Source organism: Orcinus orca, chromosome 19 (assembly GCF_937001465.1).
Source record: "Orcinus orca chromosome 19, mOrcOrc1.1, whole genome shotgun sequence".
Taxonomy (NCBI): Eukaryota; Metazoa; Chordata; class Mammalia; order Artiodactyla; family Delphinidae; genus Orcinus; species Orcinus orca.
This window is the reverse complement of record NC_064577.1, coordinates 42,572,809-42,589,436: the sequence shown is the minus strand read 5'-3', so window position 1 is coordinate 42,589,436 and position 16,628 is coordinate 42,572,809. Positions and strand designations below refer to the sequence as shown.

Below are 16,628 nucleotides of genomic sequence, written 5' to 3'. Positions count from 1 at the left end.
GCCTGGGTTTGATCTCTGGTTGAGGAACTAAGATCCCACAAGCCGTGTGGCACAGCCAAAAAATAAATAAATAGAAACAAAAAATAAAATAAAATGCTGTTTCCTTTCCTGTTGTCAAAGTACTCTTCATCCAACAAATATCTGTGGAGTCCTAATACTTGTGTATTAGGAGCTGGTAATATAAACTTGAAAGCACAGTCCCAGCCCTTGATGGGCTCACCTGATTTAGAGTTCTGAAAATATGACTGGTCACTGTAATTGTAGGCACCGAAAAATTTTTTGTTAATTTATTCTTACGCCCAAAGCATCACTGTTGGATACACAGTTACATTTCCCCATGAAAGCTCTCTGTACAAATAAACAATAATGTCTGTACTAAGTGTGGCTAGGAAATGTTAAATCATATAAAACTTGAAAACAGAATAAACTTTACCAAATTTTAGTCACAGAATAGAATAAGTTATTATTTCTCATCCGAAAATGCAGCTGAAATGACATTGTGGAAAAATTTGTACTCTAAAAGTAAAGATAGGAGAGACGTGTCATTAAATAAGAAAAGCATTTAAGGTACACATAGGAGTAATCTTATATGCCAAGAAGAGGAGCATGGACAAATTTTAAATGACTAAGCTTTGTGGGAGACTCCAGAGGACTCTTTAAACCAAAATCTAAACTAACAAATTGGCCTTGGGGTGAGGGAAAATTATTATAACTTTAGTTAAATATTTCCCCTTGTGTACAGCCTAAGGAGAAGCTTTCTGACCTGCTTTGGGGGATTTACAGGGAAACTACAGTCATCACCTGACTGATCACCTTGGGCTTCCCAGAGTTGCCCTGACTCCCTGCCCTGGGAGGTCATGCAAATAAAGCAAATCATGCAGTCCTGGAATTTCAGAGTTCAAAGTTTTTCTGTAGAGGGAAGCAACCCTTGTTTTACAAAGGCACAATTCTCACCAGTTTTGGCCAATCTCAGCAGTTGTATTTAAAAATTTAGACACACTCAAAATGGCTTGAAGGCTTAAAGACATAACACCATAAAACTCCTAGAAGAGAACATAGGCAAAACATTCTCTGACAATAAATCATACCGATGTTTTCTTAGGTCAGTCTCCCAGGGCAATAGAAATAAAAGCAAAATTAAACAGGGGACTTCCCTGGTGGTCCAGTGGATAAGACTCCACACTCCCAGTGCAGGAGGCCTGGGTTCGATCCCTGGTCAGGGAACTAGATCCCACATGCGTGCCTCAACTAAGAGTCTGCATGCGGCAACTAAGATCCCATGAGCCACAACTAAGACCAAGCACAGCCTAAATAAATAAATAAATATTTTTAAAAATGTACCATATCTTTTAAAAAATAATAATAATAAACAAATGGGACCTAATCAAACGTATAAGCTTTTGTACAGCAAAGGAAACCATAAAACGAAAAGACAAGCTGCAGACTGGGAGAAAAATACTTGCAAATGATGAGACTGACAAGGGCTTAATTTCCAAAATATACAAACAGTTCATGCAACTCAATAACCAAAAAAAAAAAAAAAAAATCGAAAAATGGACAGAAGATCTAAATAGACATTTCTCCAAAGAAGACATACAGATGGCCAACAGGCACATAAAGAGATGTTCAACATTGCTAATTATTAGAGAAATGTGGAAATCAAAACTACAGTGAGGTACCAGCTCACACTGGTCAGAATGGCCATCATTAAAATGTCTACAAATAATAAATGCTGGAGAGGTTGTGGAGTAAAGGGAACCCTCCTACACTGTTGATGGGAATGTAAATTGGTGCAGCCACTGTGGAAAACAGTATGGAGGTTGCCCCCCAAAATAAAAATGGAGTTGCCATATGATCCAGCAATCCCACTCCTGGGCATGTATCTGGACAAAACTATAACTCAAAAAGATACATGGGGCTCCCCTGGTGGCGCAGTCGTTGAGAGTCTGCCTGCCGATGCAAGGGACACAGGTTCGTGCCCCGGTCTGAGAAGATCCCACATGCCGCAGAGCGGCTGGGCCCGTGAGCCATGGCCGCTGAGCCTGCGCATCTGGAGCCTGTGCTCCGCAACAGGACAGGCCACAACAGTAAGAGGCCTGCATACCACAAAAAAAAAAAAAGAAAAAATCAGAGTAATTTTGATGAACTCATGCCAACGCTTAATAAGGTGGACCAGTCACTTCATCTAATCGGCTCATTAAGTCTCATGTCATCTGCCATCATGTTAGTCACTGGTGGAGACCTTTACATCCAGGCCCTCTTGCAGCAATGAATGAGGAGTTACCACACCTGAGTTCAAGTACTTAATTCTATCCTCTTTTATTCTTTTTTCTTGATAGTATTAATTTTACTTCTGTAGATGATTAAAAAGTTGTCATGAAAAACTTGGTCTTTTTCTTTTTTTTTTTTTTTTTTTGGCTGAGCTGCATAGTGTGTGGGACCCTAGTTCCCCCATCAGGGATGGAAACGGGGCCCCTGGCAGTGAGAGCACAGAGTCCTAACCACTGGACAGCCAGGAATTCCCTGTCTTTTTCATTTTTTTTTAATGAAGATTTATGGGCTCAAACATTTAAGTAAAAAACTTTTTTTGTACCCATGTGACCCAAAGCAACAAGAACATTTTCAGGGAGTGATTTGGAGAGTAGATTTTTCTGCCTTCATTCAGAATGTTTTCTGGCTCCTAATTTACTGGATGCTCTTTTCATATACAAATCCTTATCTACGTTTTCTGGTCCAACTCAAATGTCATACTTTTTAAAAAAATTTTATTTGTTTATTTTTGGCTGTGTTGGGTTTTCACTGCTGCGCGTGGGCTTTCTCTAGTTGCAGCAAGTGGGGGCTACTCTTCGTTGCAGTGCACAGGCTTCTCATTGCTGTGGCTTCTCTTGTTGCGGAGCACGGGCTCTAGGTGTGCGGGCTTCAGTAGTTGTGGCACGCGGGCTCAGTAGTTGTGGCACACAGGCTTAGTTGCTCCGCGGCATGTGGGATCTTCCCAGACCAGGGGTCGAACCTGTGTCCCCTGCATTGGCAGGTGGATTCTTAACCACTGGGCCACCAGGGAAGCCCCTCAAATGTCATACTTTTATAAAGCTTGCTCTTACCACTCCCAACCTTCTTTTGAACCTCCACACTGCTCTGTATCATTCTTATGACATTTATTACCTTATGTTTTGAGGTATGAATATATTGTCTATATCCTTCTTGAGGGGTCTCAGTGGGCACTAGTACACGGAGAAGGACCTTAAAGTCCCACACACATATTTATTGAAGAAAAGAATGGGGAAGCTTGGACAAGCCACTTAGCTTCTCTGTTCCTTAGTCGCCTCACTAATGCAACCTATTTCAGGGGTAAGTTGTGAAGAGGTAAGTTGTGAATGGAATGAGTTAACATGTGCCAAGGAATTTTGAAAGATAAAAAATGAGGGGCAGTGTAAGATACTTTTTCCTGTTCATGAATACTATGCTTTGCTTGTTCATAACTATAATCTTCTGTGTGAAGATAAATGGCTAAATGATTCCAAAAGAGCCAGAAGATGATCTCAAAAGGTGATGAGCTTTCAAGATTCTTAAGATTTTAAGCAGACTGGAGAGTGGTAGTGCCACACAATGAAAGAGCTTGTAGCTTAAGGTCAGACATGAATTTTTTTTTTTTTTTTTTTTTTGGCTGTGTTGGGTCTTCATTGCTGTGCCCGGGACTTCTCTCTAGTTGTGGCGAGCAGGGGGTACTCTTCACTGTGGTGTGTGGGCTTCTCATTGCTGTGGCTTCTCTTGTTGCAGAGCACAGGCTCTAGGTGCGCGAGCTTCAGTAGTCGTAGCATGCAGGCTCAGTAGTTGTGGCTCATGGGCTCTAGAGCGCAGGCTCAGTAGTTGTGGTGCACTGGCTTAATTGCTCCACGGCATGTGGGATATTCCCGGACCTACGCACCCTGCATTGGCAGGCAGATTCTTAACCACTGCACCACCAGGGAAGTCCCCAGACGTGAATTTTTATCTCTTCTTTGGCCCTTGCTGGGTTAGCTTTGTTACCCTAAGTAACTTACTCAACTTTTCTGAGTCCGGGTTTCCTTATTTGTAAAATAGGGATGAGGAAATTGTGTTATTGCAGGGCAGTACGAGAATTAGTAATAATGCACGTAGTAGTATATGCTACCTAAGTGGGAAGAATCGTTAATACTTAGGGACTTGGGTTGAAATAGCCCCACATTTGCTCTTTATTCTGTTGACAATATTTTCATCGTGGTATTTAAAGGAGCTGTTACAGAGTATGCAAAAATTAGTTTGCGCCGGAACTTGGGAATATGTATTTGTTCAATGAGTTATTAATAAAGTCTTGAATTTAAAAATTCCTCCTAAGTCCGTTTCAATAAAGTTTTGCTCAAACGCGGAGCTGGGATCTTATCGCGAGAATCTGGCGGAATGCGTTTCTGGCCCGGGACTTGCTCTCGCGTTGTTTGAGCAGGCAGTGGGGAGAGGTGAAAGGAAGCACGAAATACCGCGAGAGTACTGCAGATTCTCGCGATATTTCCTGGGATTACCCCCTCCCCCTTCCTCCCAGTGCTGTTTCGGTTTAACCTAGTGTGTGACTGTGAGCCTCTGTGAGGGAGCGAGTGAGTGTGAGGTACTGAGGTGAGGCGGAAGCTAGAAAAGGGGCTCTTTCAGTAGCGAGGGACAAAGGCGGCGTGAGGCACCTAGGCCGCGGGACCCCAGCGACAGGAAGCCGCCCCGAGCCGGGCTACCGGGAAGGGGAAGGGCCCGCGCAGTCCTCACAGGGCCCCAGAGCCGGAGTCGGCCCCACAGCCCCGGGCCGTCGGCTTCCTACTTCCTCGACCTCCCCGGCGCCTGGGCCTGAGGATTGGCTCGGCGTGGGGAGGAGGGGAAACAGACTCGAGCGGCTACCCGTTGTCTCGCAACTCCACTGCTGAGGAACTCTCATTTCTTCCCTGGCTCCTTCACCCCCCACCTCATGTAGGAGGGTGCTGAGGAGTCGGGAGGGAGGAGGAGCCTGGGCTACCGTCCCTTTCCTCCCCACCCCCTTGTAGGGGCGCTTTGGTAGGCGTGGGGCTGGGGCTGGGGGGGAGGGTGGGGGTTACTTTTTGGAGTGCTGGGGAACTTTTTCCCCATTTTGAGGCCAGGGGAAAGGGAATGCCCAATCCAGAGAGACATGGGGGCAAGAAGGACGGGAGTGGAGGAGCTTCTGGAACTTTGCAGCCGTCATCGGGAGGTGGCAGCTCCAACAGCAGGGAGCGTCACCGCTTGGTGTCGAAGCACAAGCGGCATAGGTCCAAGCACTCCAAAGACATGGGGTTGGTGACCCCCGAAGCAGCACCTTTGGGTACAATTATCAAACCTTTGGTGGAGTATGATGACATTAGCTCTGATTCCGATACCTTCTCTGACGACATGGCCTTCAAACTGGACCGGAGGGAGAATGATGAACGTCGCGGGACTGATCGGAGTGACCGCCTGCACAAACACCGTCACCACCAGCACAGACGTTCCCGGGACTTACTAAAAACTAAACAGTCAGAGAAAGAAAAAAACCTGGAAGCCTCCAGCAAGTCGGGATCGATGAAGGACCGGATATCAGGAAGTTCAAAGCGTTCAAATGAGGAGAATGATGACCATGGAAAGACGCAGGTCTCCAAAAGCAGCAGCAACAAGGAATCCAGGTCATCCAAACTCCATAAGGAGAAGACCCGGAAAGAACGCGAGTTGAAGTCCGGGCACAAAGACCGGAGTAAAAGTCATCGGAAAAGGGAAACACCCAAAAGTTACAAAACCGTGGACAGCCCCAAACGGAGGTCCAGGAGTCCCCACCGGAAGTGGTCGGACAGCCCCAAGCAAGATGATAGCCCCTCAGGAGCTTCTTACGGCCAAGATTATGACCTTAGTCCCCCGAGATCTCACACCTCTAGCAATTACGACTCCTACAAGAAGAGTCCGGGAAGTACCTCAAGAAGGCAGTCAATCAGCCCACCTTACAAGGAGCCTTCTGCCTACCAGTCCAGCACACGGTCACCCAGTCCCTACAGTAGACGACAGAGGTCTGTGAGTCCCTATAGCCGGCGACGTTCTTCCAGCTATGAAAGGAGTGGCTCTTACAGTGGGAGATCACCCAGTCCCTACGGCCGAAGGCGGTCCAGCAGCCCTTTCCTGAGCAAGCGCTCTCTGAGCCGGAGTCCGCTCCCCAGGTGAGCTATTTGTCTAACAGCCCGTTCCTTCTTTCGGTGGCTTATGAGGAACAGGTGATTAGACATGTTAACATTTTGTTGAAGCCCCCAGTGTTCATCATTGACTGGAACACTTTGCTATTGGCTAGTCATCATGTAGGTGAGTCTGGTCTCCTCTTAACCCAGAATTGGAGAAGTGCAGAGTTCACTTGCCTACAGCTGCTAAAGGTAGGTACTTCCAGTGGTGGGATCTTCAGTTGTAAGCTCCCACGTGAGAAAAATCATAGGCTTCTGCTTACTGACTGCATAGGATTGATACTGGTGCCCAGAGTTTATCCAGCTATTTCAGTTGCTTTGTCTTAACTTTTTAAAAATCACTTTGGTATTAGTGCCTTAGGCTTCATTGGACCTGATTGGAGATGTAAGAAATTAAAATTTTTCATTTGTATTATCTCGGGGCTATTTGCCTAAGTCATCTACCATTTGTGCTGTCCACTGAGTCTCCAAACTTGTAAGTTTATTTCCTAATTGACAATTTTTTGATAACTTACAAGAGACTCCTGTCTTTTTTACGGTATGCGGGCCTCTCACTGTTGTGGCCTCTCCCGCTGCGGAGCACAGGCTCCGGACGCGCAGGCTCAGCGGCCATGGCTCACGGGCCTAGCCGCTCCGTGGCATGTGGGATCTTCCCGGACCGGGGCACGAACCCACGTCCCCTGCATCGGCAGGTGGACTCTCAACCACTGCGCTACCAGGGAAGCCCGAGACACCTGTCTTTTATGTGATGTTTCTAGTGGAAATTCAGCCAATTAGTTATTTTTCCCTTTTATGGTATAACCTAGCAGAAATTGTTTCCAAGGATAATTTGATTTTATTTACAGCATCACCATTGATTTATTTGTGACCACAGGTTAATTTCAAAATCTTTCTCTTAAAAATTGGTAATAGTACCTTCACTGTGATATTTTTGGTGAGAAAGTCATGTTAGTTTGAAATTTAATTGTTGAAGTGAATTGTCTACAGAAAACTGTTCTTGTTCCTAGGTGGTGAGATGTACCTTCCTCTTTGCTTTTCTTCAAAAGCAGAACTTGGGCTTTGGAGTTATACCTGAGTGGAATCCTAATCTTGCTTTTGTGACCTTTGGCGTATAATTTAATTTCTCTGTGTGTGAAATGAGAATAATAACTACCTACTTCTAGAGTTGTTGTGAGGATTAATTAGTAAATATGAGTGCATAGCCAGGTACAGTGCCTGGTACTTGGAGCCAGTCAGTAAATTCTATCAATGAATGAGGGAAATGTTGTTGAACACTAGTAGAGAAATTATGCGAATTTGAAAAAATCCATACATGTCTTTTATATGTCAGTGTGAGTAATTTTTGCTGACTTAAAGTTATAATTATTCGTAAACTAGTTTGAATTCATCAAGCTACAGGAGTTCCTAGCTGTTAGAGTCTGAAGTTCCTTAGGCTTTTCCCCTCCATTTTATTACAATTTTTCAAGCACAGAAAAGTTGAAAGAATTGTAGTGAGGACTCAAGTATGTACCACCTAGATTCTGCAATTAATACTTGCTATACATTTTATCATCTCTTTCCATCTCTCCACCTTCATTTGTTTTGATTCATCTGAAAGTAAGTTGCATACTTATTTGAAGTTTATAGTGAAGTTCCATTCTGTATACTTCACTATAAACACTTTAGCATGTACACCATTAGCTAGAGTTCACTTTTTTTTTTTTGGAGGGATGAGGGGTAAATTTATATACAGTGAAATGGATGTCTTAACTGTACCATTTGTAAAATTGCTTAGTTTTTTAAGGATGCCTTAGAAATATTCTCAGAATATTTGTTTTCTTGAGGGAGTAGTTTCATTAAGCCTGTTCTGAGAATTTTTGATTGTTATGGGGTTTGGGAATACAGAATTACATTGAGGCTAAAACACTAAAACAAGTTTCAGTAAAAACTGCTACTTTGCAGTGATTCCTTTTGGATTCAAATCTCAAGTTCTCTCTTCCTCTACTCACTTAGTTGGAACTAGTGCAGTGATGGTAAAAATAAATCAAGAAAGAATTGGAGACACAGTATTATAGGACACAAATATAAACACTACATAATAATTCTGGAGTCACATGCACATTTTTAGTTGGCTTGAAAAGAGCATTATGTGTTTGTGTGTGTGCGTTATGTATGTAGTTTTCCTCATTCAATTTCTTAGAGTCAGGGTGGAGAAACATACAGATCCCTTTTATGGTATTCTCTTTTTTTTTCCTTGAGAGACAGTCAAGATTAAACAAACGATTTCATTTTTAAAGACTGAAGATGCTTTGGCAGAAACGCAAGGTCTTTGCATCCACCAAATTATTAGTGATTAATAGTAGAAATTTCATTTCAAATGGTGGGACCTAACTTAATTTAGGGAAAAAATACATTTGTTTTTGAAGACAATTTTTTTTGTTGCCTGCATTTACCTATTTGTTGTTCCCTATACCCCCTTTTTTCCTTGAAGAGTGGACCTGGACCTCAAATGTAACGTTTATATAACTTATGGCCATCCAAATGTCCTATTAATTGTAGGCTTCTGTTCAGAAGTTTAAGGTTTGTAGCAGAGTTCCTTAGGAAGATTTAGTCATGCTGAAAGATGAAAGAAACAGTGGTTTGTAGAGCACGGTCTCTGACATTACTTAGTGTTTTTCTGAGATAATGTTAGTTTTAGACCAGCCTATAATTCAATCAGAGAAAACCTCTTGTTTTAGCCACTTATTTATAAGAGAAGTATTAGTTTTCTGAAGGGTAAGTGGATACTTGGTAAATTCACTTAACTACTTTCAGTATTTTATATCCTCATGTTCATATATACATTGTTGTTATTGTTGTTTTGAGCACTTTGATTCCAATGATAACTTTACATTTTAATAAACGTGGAAGAAAGTTTCCAAAAAGCATTATAGGTATAAGAAAATCATGACTAACATCATGTGAGTTGTTTCACCTACCATGTATATGCTATTTGTTTTGAAACATTTTGAATCACATCAGCCTTACCAATGATCAACGATAAAGGGAGATATTGAAGATCTGGAATGGGAACAATTTGTTTTACACTACTGCGCAAATTATCTTTTGTCCAGTCACATTTTTTGTGCTGATTGTTTTTCCTCCTCACACTGAGGCCTGAGCACATTAGGCTTTATGAAAAAGCAAAAAAGAATTAATGAGGGTTTGGGTTTTAATTTAGAATAATCTGCCTTATAGATTCCCAGATTTTACGTTCCAATCCTTCCTTAATAATGGAGAAGATAAGTTGAACATGCAATAATACCTTGCTTTATGAATTCCTAAAAAGTTTATTGGAAATCATTTTATATTTGAAAGTACTAGAAGCCATCATAGTTTTAATAACTTCTAATAAATTATTTTGGTAAGACAGTTTCTCTGGTTTATCTAGTTTTTGTAAATCCTAACTCTTGTAATTGGGGGTTTGTTTAGTATAGGTGCAACTTAATTATAAAGTGAGGATACAAGGAACAGAAACTTTTCCTGGGATTTCTCAATAAAATAGCTGTCTAGTTTAAAAAATTTAGGTTTTGGTGAAGTGTGCTAGTTACTTTTAACTTCCTAATTGATATAACCCACGTTTAGCATTAAGTATGACTTTTTAAAATCATGTTTTCAGTTTATCAGATATTTAAACCAAAGTGCTAAAAGTAATCATTGTGAATATGGGTATTTTCTAACATGGGAAAAAAGTATCCATCCATCTTCCTTCAGTTGAATAAGTAGTGGATAATTTTTAGATTATATGATTGAAATATGTTGCCATGCAGGATTTATTTCCTTCTAATCTATTTTTTAAAGTAAAGAACAGTTTTAAATTTACAGAAAAATTGTAAAGATAGTACAAAGAATTATCTTATGTCCTCAAACTCAGTTTCCCCTATTGTTAACATCTTACATTTGTTACAATTAATGAACCAATATTGATACATTATTATTATTATTTGATGGTACCTAATCTATTTTTAAGATTGCTAAATACTCAGTGGGTTTTTTAAGTTACAGTTCTTCATAGTTTGTTTAACTGATCTATTCCACATTGCTGTAGTCTATCCATTTTAAACTGCTTTTTTCTTTTTCCAGTAGAAAATCCATGAAGTCTAGAAGTAGAAGTCCCGCATATTCAAGACACTCATCTTCTCATAGTAAAAAGAAGAGATCCGGGTCACGCAGTCGACATTCCAGTATCTCACCTGTCAGGCTTCCACTGAACTCCAGCTTGGGAGCTGAACTCAGTAGGAAAAAGAAGGAAAGAGCAGCAGCCGCTGCAGCAAAAATGGATGGAAAGGAATCCAAGGGTTCACCTATATTTTTGCCTAGAAAAGAGAACAGTTCAGTAGAGGCTAAGGATTCAGGCTTGGAGTCTAAAAAGTTACCCAGAGGTGTAAAATTGGAAAAATCTGCCCCAGATACCGAACTGGTGAATGTAACACATCTAAATACAGAGGTCAAAAATTCTTTAGATACAGGGAAAATAAAGTTGGATGAAAACTCTGAGAAGCATCCTGTTCTTAAAGATTCAAAAGGACAGGGAACAAGAGACTCTAAACCTGTAGCACTGAAAGAGGAGATTGCTACTCCAAAAGAGACAGAGACATCTGAAAAGGAGACCCTTCCACCTCTTCCCACAGTTACTTCTCCACCTCCTTTACCAACTACTACCCCTCCACCTCAGACACCCCCCTTGCCACCTTTGCCTCCACTACCAGCTCTTCCACAGCAACCACCTCTGCCTCCTCCCCAACCAACATTTAGTCAGGTTCTTTCTTCTAGTACTTCAACTTTGCCCCCTTCTATTCACCCAAGGACATCAACTCTGTCCTCTCAGGCAAATTCTCAGCCCCCTGTACAGGTTTCTGTGAAGACTCAAGTGTCTGTAACAGCTGCTATTCCACACCTAAAAACTTCAACGTTGCCTCCTCTGCCCCTCCCACCCTTATTACTGGGAGATGATGACATGGATAGGTAAGTCCTGTGGTTAACTGGGAAATTTTAACCCTCTTGTTCTAAGTGTAATGTATTTTTTGTTCTCAAGCTTTGTCAAAATTGATCTAATGAATGGCTGTTTAGAATGCTTTCATGAATAGGAAATGCCTTTGATGTTTGGTTTTCAGTGGAAAAGTCCTTATATATGACATTTATTAGGAAAAGAGAATTACAGTTTGAGGTCTACGTAACCCTTTTTCTCATAAGTGTATTTATTGATAATTTTGATTCAAATTTTTAAAAATCATGTGTTTTTCTCCTTAAATTTTTATGTTGAAAATTTTAATATTAAATAGCTGCAGAAAAGTTAAAAGAATATAATTAACACCTGTATACTCTTCACCTTGATTCACCAGTTGTTAATTTTCTGCCATATTTGTTTTAACTGTAGATATCATGACACTTCTGAATACTTTAGCATGTCTCTCCTAACAAGAACATTTTCCTATATAATCACAATACCTTTATCACCCTAAAAAACTTATCATTCATTTATTAAATAATATCAGTAGCATATCAATAATAATAATATCCTCAGTGGTCCCAAAAATGTCTTTTATAGCTACTTTTTTTTTTCCTCCTGATGCTTTAAAAAAATTAATTATCCTGTAAGAAGAAAAGAACAATATGTAGAATCTTTGCTAATTAGAATATAAATTCACAGTGGGGTGATGGGAAGAGCTCTAATTTTAATGAGTCCTCTGAGTGTTGAAAACTGAAATAATTTGAAGCATGAATCTGATTTCATGGAAGGCATTAGGAAATATATTTGTTTAATTTCTTGACAGGCCTAGCCAGGCACGTACCACCAAACAAACATGATTTAGCAGTGACATATGCCATGGCAATCTTTGTATTATTCTTTTTCCTGTGGAGATTCTGCCCTCTTGTTCTGGAGGATGAGTTTCACTTATTGCAACAAACTTCCACTGTAAGCACAAAAATAAGTATTATTGGTCTTGCATCCCAGACCAATTCCCAAGCTTCCCTTACTTTCCAGGTGACATCAGTAGTTTGAACAGTGATACATTTCAGCCCTTTAGATCTATATTTTTTCAGATTACACTCTGCACTTTTTTTAGAAGGTGCAAGTGCAATAAATGAGAGGGAAAGAGATTATTTAAAAGAATGGCTCCATTACTATACATAGCTGTAAATCTGATTTTAAAGAAAAATTTCACATGCTCTTTCTAATATTAATAGGTATTTATGAATTCTGCCACATCCTGAGAACTGCAAAGGAGAACAGAACCTGAAATTTATGTAGAAAAATTTGTTTGAGGTACACAATATACTTCTCATAGATACAAGCGATATATTTTTACAGTTTTTGTTGGAAAATAGTCAATTGAGTATCATCCAAAGGGAACCTAGGCCACTGTCTATCCGCAGGAACCTTGTTTAAATCTTAGTTTACGTAGTGGCTAGGACAATATCAGTGTGGCTAAGGATCTTGCTTTTGAAATGTTTACTTGGCTAACCAAATAGCTGTTGAACCTACCTACCATGCGTCAGCATGGAGTGCAGGTTTCCAGAGGTGGAACAATTTTGATAGAAAGCACATAGGAATTTTTATCTTTCAGATTGCAGATGAGGGGTAAAGTAAGACCATTCAGTGCTTATTTGAGTATGTGTAGCTATCTTTAAAAATGTGTAAGAGAGAGAATGAAGTGAGAAAACTTATTTTTGTTATATATTTATTCTGATTCCAAAAGTGTAACTATTTTATTTTATAGTCCTTGCTAAAGGTAGAAAAATGGAAGTGAAGATTTCTTCCACTATCAGTTTTATTTTTTCACTATAAAACTATAAATTCAAGATAGTTTTTCTGTTCTTGTTTTTATTTACTTATTTGGTGCCACCCTATCCATGTACCAGCTGCACCTATCTTTCACATGAAAAATATTTATTTATTTAAAAAAAATTTTTTGGCCACACCACGCAGCATGCAAGACCCTAGTTCCCTGAGCAGGGATTGAACCTGCCCACCTTGCATTGGAAGCGTGGAGTCCTAACCACTGGACCACCAGGGATGTCCCGAAAAATAATTTTATGTAAGAAAACTTTTTAGGAAGGAATCTGAAAGTTGCACATGGGACTCATATTCCTCCTACTTTCTCTCATGTGAGGCTTCAGGAGCTTAAATGTTGAGAATGTGACTTACACATCTTTTTCTTGCCTACAGTGTTTTAAACATAGAACACAGAATGCAGTCATTAAATATTGATTATTTGAATAAGTAAAACTGCTGAAGGAGCCAGAGTCAGGGCTTGTGTGAAATGACATCGGGCATGTAGTTAAATTATTTGCCACCTGGATGACATAAAGCTTGTATTAGAGGATTTGTCCTTTTGGGAAAAGATTGAAATTTTTCTTTCAAACATATATATTGGGCAGGAGTGTATTAACCCAGGTATCAAATGCAGGAGTGAATTTAATTAATGGTACTGCAAAAACCTTTATGATTCATGGTGTACAATTCTTGGTTTCAAGAAGCAAAGGCTGCCAAACATCCACCGTGATATGGTACATTCTTCATGAACATAGCTATTCATGGGGATCTGCTGCTTTTTAAAAATTTTCAGTTAACCACATAGGGTTTTTTTAATATTGTTTTCTTTATTTTTTTGAAAGCCTTGTTCATTTGGAGTTTTATCAGACTTGAATAGAGTCTACGTTATTCTCAAAGGCTGTATTTTTAAAGTACTGAGCTCGTGTAGAATAGGCCTGGGTAAACATTCAGATTAGATTTTAGGATTTTTGTAATAGAATGCTTGTTTTTTACTAGAATGCTAATACAATGTTTTTAATGTATTCACTCAAATTTTTAATAGAAGTTTGTAAAAATAAATCACTTTTTAAACAACCTGCTTTAAGGGGAAGGAGATAAATGATCTATTTAAAGTAGTTTATTTTACATTTTGAAAATTAATAAGAATTAATTTTGGGGAATTCCCTGATGGTCCAGTGGTTAGGACTCTGTGCTTCCACTGCAGGGGGCTCGGGTTCTATCCCTGGTCGGGGAACTAAGAGCCCTGAAGCCACGTGGTACGGCCACCCCCCCCCAAAAAAAATTAATTTCTTTTCACATAGTTCATATGTAAATTCATATTTTTTTTCTTTATTAACAATAAAGACTTATTAGAGGTGTTACATTGTACCTACAGATTAAATCCAGCATCGTAAATTCCAAGAGACTATCCGGATTCTAAAATTTCAGCATCTTGGAGCTTGGCAACTTTTTTTTTTTTTTTAATTATATACAAGCATTATACAACCTTGTCACTACATGTGAACCCATCTGCAGGTATAAATGGAGAACCAGGAAATACTGATATTGGTAGGGTAGATCAGCACTTCCTGGTACTGAATCTTCAAGTAATGACTTAGATGTTCAGTATCTGCTCCAATATGTTAGGCTCTCTGCATCTACTGTATGCCCTCAGAACTATATAGAGCTTTATTTTAGTGAGTGCCCTACACTAAAGGCTAAAGAGCATAATGTTGTTAAGCACTGCAATTTTATGGGTCATCATTATTCCAAGGTTTTTGGTACATTTGGAATTTATTGAAACAGAATTTGACCTCTATTAACTTGTGCCCTGAACTGGTAGTACATATCCCATCAAACACTCATTCTTTCTTGACATAAACATACTAAAAATATAATTTTTCAGAAGTAATGTACATTTTCACAGTAGCAAACAATATTTGAACCCATAAAGTAAATTTTGGATAAAACGAGTGTAAATATAAAATATAGACTGAATGTAAATGATGGTGAAAGAATTCAGATAATTTGATTCTAGTGACACAGAACCAAGATGGAATCTATTTGAGTCATGAGGAATTGAAATTTATAAAAAATATTTTGACATTAGTTGAAAAATTAGGAATTTTCTTTCCCAAATGTCTTAAAAATTGGGGAAATTTAAAAAATCTATATGGCAACCTGACTCAAGAGTTTTCTGGTAACAGGCTTTGTTCCCAGGGTAGAAAAATCTTAGTGCAAATTATAATAATGTTGTGTGTTCATCTCTATCAGTAATTTAACAGAAAGTTTCAGGTGATTGTTTTGCTCTCCATTGACTACCCCAGTTCTGGTTGATATGGTACAAACTAGATTCTATTGTTCTGTCTGATTTATAAGAGATTAAAATGATGAAAATTGGTAGGAAGTAGTAGCTTTTGAGATTGTGTGTCACACACAGAGGGCAGCAGTATGCTTTAAAAAGATACATTGTGGGGCTTCCTTGCTGGCGCAGTGGTTAAGAATCCACCTGCCAATGCAGGGGACACGGGTTCGAGCCCTGTCCCAGGAAGATCCCACATGCTGCAGAGCAACTAAGCCCGTGAGCCACAACTACTGAGCCTGTGCTCTAGAGCCCATGAGCCACAACTACTGAGCCCGAGTGCCACAACTACTGAAGCCCACGCGCCTAGAGCCCGTGCTCTGCAATGAGAGTAGCCACCCAATGAGAAGCCCGTGCACCGCAACGAACAGTAGACCCCGCTCTCCGCAACTAGAGAAAAGCCCGCGCCCAGCAACAGAGACAACGCAGCCAAAACAAACAAACAAACAAACATACATTGCAAGGGGTAGATCTGTTCTTTATGGTTCTGTGGAAGTATTCATGAAAGAATTTTTTTTTAAATAACCACTTGTTGAAAACGTAGAGGAGGTTTGTACTGTGGTTAGGATTCTCAGATTCTTTTTAATCTTCTGATACTGTGATGGAATACAAAAGACTATCTAGCATGGTTTTATTTGTAGGCATGAATTAGTATGCTGCACTATCTTTTCTGAGGACATGCATGGCACAAAATCCTTCCTTTACTCATAAATAGAGGTGGTTAAAAATTGGATCTGAAAACTGAATTTTCTAGTCTATTCCAGGAAAGCCATCCCTTCTGTTTCCCCCACTGACTATTAAAATTTGTTGATTATCATGAGAGACCTTCTGCTATCAGTGTTTTAATGATTCTGAAATAGTCTCTTGGACTCTTCTCCTTAGATTTTAGTTTGAAGGTTATTTATCCATTTTGGATGGTCGGATATGGTTGCCTTTTGCTTCCCAGCCAGTAGAATAAATAAGTATATTTTTCACTTATTTTGATTTTCAGCTTAGCTGTATTTCTTACAAAACACTGTAAAATACTATTTGCTTTTTCCAAGTTTCTCGCCACATCTTTAGTAACATAATAGTATTGGCTTGGCCAAAAAGTTCGTTCAGGCTTTTCTGGAACATGGAAAAACTCGAACAAACTTTTTGGCCAACCCAATATTACATTGCTGGGCTTTCAGTCATTTAAATCTTTGCTGGTTAAAATATGGAGCAGGTTTGGTGACTTCATGAGTTGCATTGGTGCTTTGCAAATTTAAGATTATAACTTCCTGCATTTTATTTCATCTCAATA

General features: G+C 39.6%; 1 protein-coding gene and 1 non-coding gene across 12 annotated transcripts in view; one reads left to right on the top strand and one right to left on the bottom strand.

The window, feature by feature from the left end:
* The first annotated feature begins 4,549 nt into the window (after positions 1 to 4,549).
* The window catches only part of CDK12 (cyclin dependent kinase 12), a 64,385-nt gene continuing 52,306 nt past the window's right edge, over positions 4,550 to 16,628 (top strand). For 5 of the 11 annotated variants that reach the window (XM_033410999.2, XM_033411002.2, XM_033411000.2 and 2 more), the window contains exons 1-2: positions 4,550 to 6,191; positions 10,308 to 11,189. In XM_033410999.2, the coding sequence (XP_033266890.1) occupies positions 5,143 to 6,191; positions 10,308 to 11,189 (1,931 nt within the window). In that variant the 5' untranslated portion in view covers positions 4,550 to 5,142. The remainder of the gene's footprint in view (positions 6,192 to 10,307; positions 11,190 to 16,628) is intronic. The other 6 variants (XM_033411005.2, XM_033411006.2, XM_033411004.2 and 3 more) reach the window with 2 other exon arrangements.
* TRNAW-CCA (transfer RNA tryptophan (anticodon CCA)) lies at positions 13,171 to 13,243 on the bottom strand. Its single transcript has one exon. It is a non-coding gene; the product is annotated as a tRNA-Trp (tRNA).